The 7,443-nt window shown below is 32.6% G+C and overlaps 1 protein-coding gene across 1 annotated transcript; it reads left to right on the top strand.

The window, feature by feature from the left end:
• Positions 1 to 1,379: 1,379 nt before the first annotated feature.
• Positions 1,380 to 7,059, top strand: LOC133781448 (lysine--tRNA ligase, chloroplastic/mitochondrial). Its single transcript, XM_062220429.1, has 14 exons — positions 1,380 to 1,661; positions 1,961 to 2,179; positions 2,496 to 2,607; positions 2,839 to 2,947; positions 3,153 to 3,210; positions 3,765 to 3,833; positions 4,268 to 4,375; positions 5,134 to 5,226; positions 5,392 to 5,496; positions 5,592 to 5,795; positions 5,917 to 6,011; positions 6,124 to 6,214; positions 6,292 to 6,471; positions 6,756 to 7,059. Exons 1-14 carry the CDS (start codon positions 1,404 to 1,406, stop codon positions 6,846 to 6,848), a joined length of 1,794 nt encoding a protein of 597 aa, XP_062076413.1. The 5' UTR covers positions 1,380 to 1,403; the 3' UTR covers positions 6,849 to 7,059.
• Positions 7,060 to 7,443: the final 384 nt, after the last annotated feature.

Below are 7,443 nucleotides of genomic sequence, written 5' to 3'. Positions count from 1 at the left end.
TGAGATTAAATTTTTAGTCTCCATAATTACACTTTTTTTAACGAAGTAGTGACTCCTAATCGAGCAACCATACAAATATTATAACTTAAATATGGTACGTTTAGTGGTATTATTATTATTATACTCTAATTGTGTTACACATCAGGAGATTATAAAATAACTTATGCAAATGGAAGTCTTACATACCAAATACCATATAATGGCCAAAATTCATTCTAAATTAACTATACAACCTAAAGCTACATAATCAATGGTAATTCATTCTTCTAACCATTAAACAAGTCAAACAAAACTGAGATATTCACTAAGACAATTCATTTGTTACTCACAAAAAAACAAACAATAATTACTTTCGGTTTTTTTACTTTCAGCTATTATGTTATTCCTAACCACTCTATTTAATATTACTTACTGATATCAAAATGTTACTTATATGCAAATGAGTTACTGGAAATTCATTACTTTTACATACAACATTATTCCTGACTACTCCTTTAAAAATTACTAAGTGACTCTTAAACATTACTTTCCCAATTTCGTAAATATGTTTGAACACAATACTAATTTTACCTTATTGCCCTCCACTGTAGACTTTTTTTACCTGCAAATTACTATTTTGCCCATACTTTTCAGACCATGATTCAATTTTTTTTTACAACCGGTTTCCATCACCGGTTCATCAAGTAAAATCATGTAATAATAAAAACCCCAAATAATTCAATAGCTTGACACTTGGCAATTTTTTTTGGGTCCCACTTGTTGGACTAAGTCCGGTGAGGGACTTGAGAACTATATATTTTAAAGAAATATTCGGTTAAATATTTAGAATATTTTATTAAAATTAATAAAAAAAACCATTAAAACTAAGAATTTATGTTATTTATACATTTTTTATATAGAAGAGATATTATAAAAACTTAAACTTTATTTTTTGTTGCAACCATTACTTTTTCTGACTAGGTGGAAAATATCAAACTAGTAAAATATGGATATTAACGGAATAAATACTTAATTTTATATAATTATTGTACTTAAATATCTAATTTTTAATTTTTATAACATAAATAATAATAAAAAAAATTAGTTTTAAAAAAATCAATATGGAAAACGACATTGATATGTATAAAACGACAATACTTCTGGGAAAACGACATTATTAAGAAATAATAACAGTAATTTGGAAAAACGACATTAATAATAAAACACGATTATACTTCGGGAAAACGACAATAATTAAAAAAACAATATTAACTTGGAAAACGAGATTAGTAAGAAAAACGACAATAATTTTAAAAACGACACCAATAATGGAAAACGACAATAATTTAGAAAATGGACACACACAAAGGCAGTTATCATATCACTTGTTGTGGCTGACTCTCACTGAAAAGAGAAGAGAAGAGATGGAAGCAGTGAAAGCTTGGAGCTTGAGCTTGCAATGGCGGCCATTGAAGCACCTCTTCAAAACCTCATCTTCCTCCGCCACCGCCTTCAGAGCAAGACGCTCTTCCTCTTCTTTTTCTTCTTCTCCGCTCCTTATTCGCTCTTGTTCTTCCGCCGCCACCGCTACTAATCCCAACGCCCGTAATCGCCGCTCATCCTCCTCCTCTTCTTCTACTACTTCTAGTCCGGAGTCAGTTCGAGCTATTCGCTTGCAGAAGGTCTGTTCTTTATCATTCTTCTTTGAATTGGTTTCTCCAAAGTTTTGATTGAGGTATTTCTATGATAATTGATTATTATATATATATATATGTATGTATGTATGTTTTTTTTGTTTGAGAAAATTGTGAAGATGATTAACACCCAACTCTAGCTTTTGAAATTAGACGCTGACTACGTATCCTTGTTTGAGGCAATTAAGTAATGTCCATAAACTGTTCGGCGAAATGTGTGTTAGAGGGACATTGTTATTTCGATACTGCTCAATAAACATAGGTGTGTGTGGATGTGTTTTGTGTAGATAGAAGAATTGAGAAGCAAAGGGCTGGAACCGTATGCATATAAGTGGGACAGGACTCACTCTGCTAATCAGCTGCAAGAGACTTATAAAAATTTAGAAAATGGCGAAGAGATGAATGGTGAGAAAGACAATGTATCAATAGCCGGAAGAATTGTGGCTCGTCGAGCATTTGGAAAGCTTGCATTTCTCACTCTAAGAGATGATTCTGGGACAATTCAGGTATCCCCATCTCATTTTTCTGTCCTTACAATGATCTTGCCATCTCTTTGTTAGATGGATACTTATAATAAACAAAAAATATGATAACAAGATGTGATTAGGTGGTTTAGTTCTTAAAAGCATATGTATTTTATGGGATGCTTGATCTAAAATATATAAGTTAGTTACCTTTTTTTTTAAAAAAAATATGGGGTGAGTTTTCCAAAGTTTGTAAATTTTGGCGGGTAGGGATGGTTTCTTCAGAAACTTTCTATAAATCTTTGCTCACATTTAGTATGGAAGAATCCTCACTCAAGTTGTTCAATGTTTGAAACAGCTTTATTGTGAAAAGGCGAGATTTTTAAGTGATCAGTTTGACCAGCTTAAGAATCTTGTTGATATTGGTGACATACTTGGTGCTAGTGGCTCAATTAAGCGAACTGAGAAAGGCAAGTACTAATTTTTTTTTATCTTTTGCACCTAATTGCGATTAGGTGCTGATTGTTGAATTTCTTGGTACTTCTGGGTGAAGCTATTCTTACCCTATTTGTATTGGAAGCTATTTAGATAAACCAATGCCAATTATAAAAAATGCCATTGGCTTTGACTCGCTTCTTACATTTTTTGTGATTCCCCTTTGAGGTGAGAAACTAATTGAACTTATTTCTTTGTTTCTTTAGGGGAGCTTTCTGTCTATGTGAACTCTTTTGCAATTCTCACAAAATCTCTACTGCCCTTGCCAGACAAATATCATGGTCTAACTCATGTGGATAAGCGTTACCGGCAACGGTAAGTTGAGTTTTCTGTTTCTTTTTCACAGTTTGAGTGAGAGTGTCTCTTATGGGAAATAACAAATTGTTTTTTACTGGATGATGATAGCCCACAATTGGTTGCAGTGGTTCTTGCAAAAGACTTGCCTAAATGGCTTTTTAAATAAAATATATATTATTTGGGGTATACTTGGTTATAACTGAACTTTACTTTTCTTTTAAAGGTACATTGATATGATTTCCAATCCTGAAGTAGCAGATGTATTTCGGAAGAGAGCAAAGGTAAGTTAGGCTGAGGAGTAATTAAAGACCTTTTAGTTATTTAAAGTATATGTTCTTTCCAAAAATAGTATTTTTATTAACTTGAGGACCTTAGAACTATCTTACATCATTGCTTCAAGTGTACTTCGCTTCTGAGGAAGTATTTGAATAGACAAAAATAGCGTTAAATGACCTTTCCTGAGTTGAAACACAGTTCATTGGATTTTAATTTTTTTCTAAAAAAAAGGTTACAGGGTTATAATTTTTATATTAAGTTCCTTAACAGCATTAACACTTAAGGAGACAATTTATTTATGCAAGTTATGGATATTTTATCTTTCTTTTGAACAAATTTGCTCTAAATATTAGAGTGCTTACGGTGGTTGAATGTATTTAGCAATTATGGAGTTGTTGAAAACTTGAGCAAAAGAAGGATGGTATACCAAGGTGTTTCTAGTTTGGGCATTTTAAAGTATACATATATAAATTCAATATTATTCCCTAGATAGTGGTTGAGGCATCTTGCTGTTTATACATTAAAGATATTTTGCTATTTTTTCTTTTTGGTGGATTAGATTGTATCAGAGTTACGCAAGACAGTGGAATCTTTTGGATTTCTCGAAGTTGAAACTCCAGTTCTACAGGTTTGTGGATTTTCTAACCGTTTTATGGTCATATGGTTCATATCAAGATCAAGATTTAGCATTTCTATAATGGAATTTGACTTTGTAGTTTGGCTGAGTTCTTATGTAAGATTACTGTTACTTCTGGTGATGCTTGTTCAATTGCTTAGCTTTTGTTCTTGGCCAAGATACAACTTATAGAATACCCTATTCTAGAATTTTTTTTAAAAAAAAGATAATGTGTAGTTTATTGTAAAGATGACTGGAGGTTGAACTGTTGAAATACATAGCTGGGAATTCTTTTTGTTCATATTTTATAAATTTTGATTAACTGTATTCATTTCCAGGAATAGTTCTTACTTTTTCTGTATATGACAATTTTTTGGTGCCTTAATTTACATACATAAGTACTGTTTCTATTTGAAGGTTGGTTTTTAATTGACTTAATCAACTAGGGAGCAGCTGGTGGAGCAGAAGCAAGACCATTTGTTACCTACCATAATTCGCTAGGAAGGGATCTTTATTTGAGGATAGCAACAGAGCTCCACTTGAAGAGGATGCTGGTGAGGATTTAAACTATATTCATTTTCTTTTGAGTGCTATACTAACATGCATAATCTCTTCAACCGCCCTCTGGTATTTCCAAGGTGTAATTTCTCCAGTTTAACTTAGTCATTTTCCCGAAGCTGCTTTCTAATTTTTATTCATTGGTTTGTGTGTATATGTCAGATTTGATCACTTTCATGGCAGTATTGTTTTGCTAAGCAAGTTTTTTCTGTGTAAAGATTTTATAAAACATTTGCTGTTTCAAATGTAGATTTCTCAAGGCTGACAGTATTTTATAAGAAATTCATTTGTCTTTTAATGATAATTCTTGAGCTCTTCTTTATATCTGTACAAGAGAACACATACAGGCAAATTCTTATCAGTCTCTATGCCTACACCAAATTTCTCCTCCTTGTATATTTTACTTTTTTTTATATTGGCTTATATAACTATTCCCATTCATTAGTTTATTAAAGTTCTCATTTCTTACAATATATATATATATATAAATGTATATATTTATCTAGAGAGAGATGTACACACTGCGTAGTTTTCTACTTAGTTCTCTCAGTGTAAACATTTATAATCTTGTCCTTGAAGATCAATGAATATTTGCATATCCATCTAATTTTTTTTTTTTTGTTCTACCAAACTTTTTCACTTGCATGCACGTTTTTGGTTCCCATTATAAAAAAAATATCAATTATTGTCATTTACTTCTCTCCATTTTATTTTTTAATCTTTTGCACTCAAATTAAATCTCTGTGGATTACAGGTTGGAGGGTTTGAAAAAGTTTATGAGATTGGTCGAATATTCAGAAATGAAGGAATTTCAAATCGTCATAATCCAGAATTTACCACCATTGAGGTAAACTCGTTCTTAATACTTCTTTTGTTTGATATGCTACACTATTAATTCAGCTGTGCTTTTTGTATGCAGCATGTCAATTAATGATTTTTTTTTCAACATACATGTTGACTTCATTTTATATAAACAAAGCTCTGATCTCAATTGCTATTAGTTTGATCTTAGATGTACGAAGCATATTCAGACTATGAAAGTATGATCAACATGGCTGAGGAAATTGTTACTCGATGTGCACTTGTAGTTCAGGGGAAGCTTACTGTTGATTACCAGGTAATATGTGGTCTATCGTTTACTACGTTGGAGATTCTTTCTGTTGGTTCTTTCTGTGGCTTGTAATTTGCTGAAGGCATGACATATCTATGTAGGGAGAGGAGATATGTCTTGAACGACCTTGGAGGAGGGAAACCATGCACAACCTTGTTAAAGAAGCAACTGGAATCGATTTCCATGAATTGAGCAGCGACCTTGAAGCTGCTAAAGAAATCACTCTCAGGACCCTTGAGAACCTTGGTAATAAAGAAAAGTCCTCCATTGGAGCATGCCCATCTGTCGGCCACGTTCTTAATGAGGTTAATCTACTTTTTACAATCCAGAAGTCTTGAGTTTCCATGCAATTTTCTTATCATCTTGTCCAGTACTCTGAAGTCTCATTACTTTTGCTCTAAGCAATTTGTATCCACTTTTATTTAGGTTTTCGAGATAGTTGTTGAATCAAAGCTTATTCAACCTACATTTGTCTTGGACTATCCAGTTGAGATATCTCCTCTAGCAAAGCGACACAGAAGGTAATGACATTTTTTTTATGATATGATTTGATTTGCTTATATATTACTTATTCTATGAGTAAGTGTATGGTTTACTTCTTCTAAAGTAAGTGTATGGTTTATTTCATATTAGGCATGTTGGGTTGACTGAAAGATTTGAGCTTTTCATATGTGGTCGTGAACTGGCCAATGCTTTCTCAGAATTAACAGATCCTGTTGATCAGGTAATCACTAATTTAAACAGAATGTCATATGTTTGTTCCAACTAGAAAGAAGATTTTGATTTTTTTAATTCTTGCAGCGAGGACGGTTGGAAGAGCAAGTAAGGCAACACAATGAGAAGAGAGCAGAATCTCTTTCGAAAGCTGATAGAACCGAAGAGAAGAAAAAGGAAAATGAGGATGATGAGTCCTATGAAGTAACACTTGATGATGATTTCCTAACAGCTTTGGAATATGGAATGCCTCCAGCTTCAGGAATGGTACTGTCATCCTCTAATATCTTGTTTCAACTTTGAAATTATTTTTTATGGACATTGAGGATAAGAGTAGTGTTTTAGCAAAGATCCTTTTAAACATAACCCAAGGGGTCGCCCTTATAGTAAGGGCGAAGGTTGGGATGTGTGGTTAGCGCACGATTCCAAGTTCGATTCTTCCTAGCTCAAATTCTTGAGATCACTGGGGCAGATTCCCGGTCGAGTATACTGTTTATCACCTGGTAACTGTTTCATTCATCCATCTCTAATGGTAATAATTTATGTTTCAGGGACTTGGAATTGACAGGTTAGTCATGCTTTTAACAAACGCAGCCAGTATTCGAGATGTGATTGCTTTCCCAGTGCCTCGGAATCAAGAATAGGCGCTTGGAGAAAGGCCCGACAACTTGGATTGGATTCGATTGGATTAGATTAGCCTACACTTCAAGTAATAATTTCTATTATATTGAGTGATGATGAGTGACATTTCAGAGGCTTCTCATTTTTTTCGTGAATAAATACTTAAATATTTATTTGCAACATAAAAGAGTAGCTCAAATGATTTTTAATTAAATTCATAAGTGATTGACACAATATTCTTGTTTTTCATAGTCCAATGATGACAATATTTTTCAGTCAAATGTTCAGTTACGTGGTTTCAATTGATAAAAAAAATGTCTAAATAACATTGATATGAATCTCTAAACCAAATTCATGTAAAGAAAAACTATATTGATCTATCTTAATAAGAAGAAAGGAAGGTGCATAGTGCGAAGATAATTTAGGAACAAACATACAGTAAATAATATATTTAGAACGATTGAATGGAATGGATAGTTTATCTTTTCAAGAGAATTTATTCTAATGTTTAGTATTAGCTAAGGTAATTCTATGGTAATCCTAGTTATAATCTTGACCGGATGTTTATAAACTACATGGTAATCCTAGTTATAATCTTGACCAGATGTTTATAAACTA

The sequence above is a fragment of the Humulus lupulus genome, chromosome 6, assembly GCF_963169125.1.
Source record: "Humulus lupulus chromosome 6, drHumLupu1.1, whole genome shotgun sequence".
Taxonomy (NCBI): Eukaryota; Viridiplantae; Streptophyta; class Magnoliopsida; order Rosales; family Cannabaceae; genus Humulus; species Humulus lupulus.
This window is presented reverse-complemented; position numbering and strand designations above follow the sequence as displayed.

Coding starts and splice junctions, on each gene's coding strand:
- LOC133781448 (XM_062220429.1), top strand. CDS start 1,404: ATGGAAGCAGTGAAAGCTTGGAGCTTGAGCTTGCAATGGCGGCCATTG. Junction 1,662..1,960: donor GAGCTATTCGCTTGCAGAAG/GTCTGTTCTTTA, acceptor TGTTTTGTGTAG/ATAGAAGAATTGAGAAGCAA. Junction 3,211..3,764: donor TATTTCGGAAGAGAGCAAAG/GTAAGTTAGGCT, acceptor TTGGTGGATTAG/ATTGTATCAGAGTTACGCAA.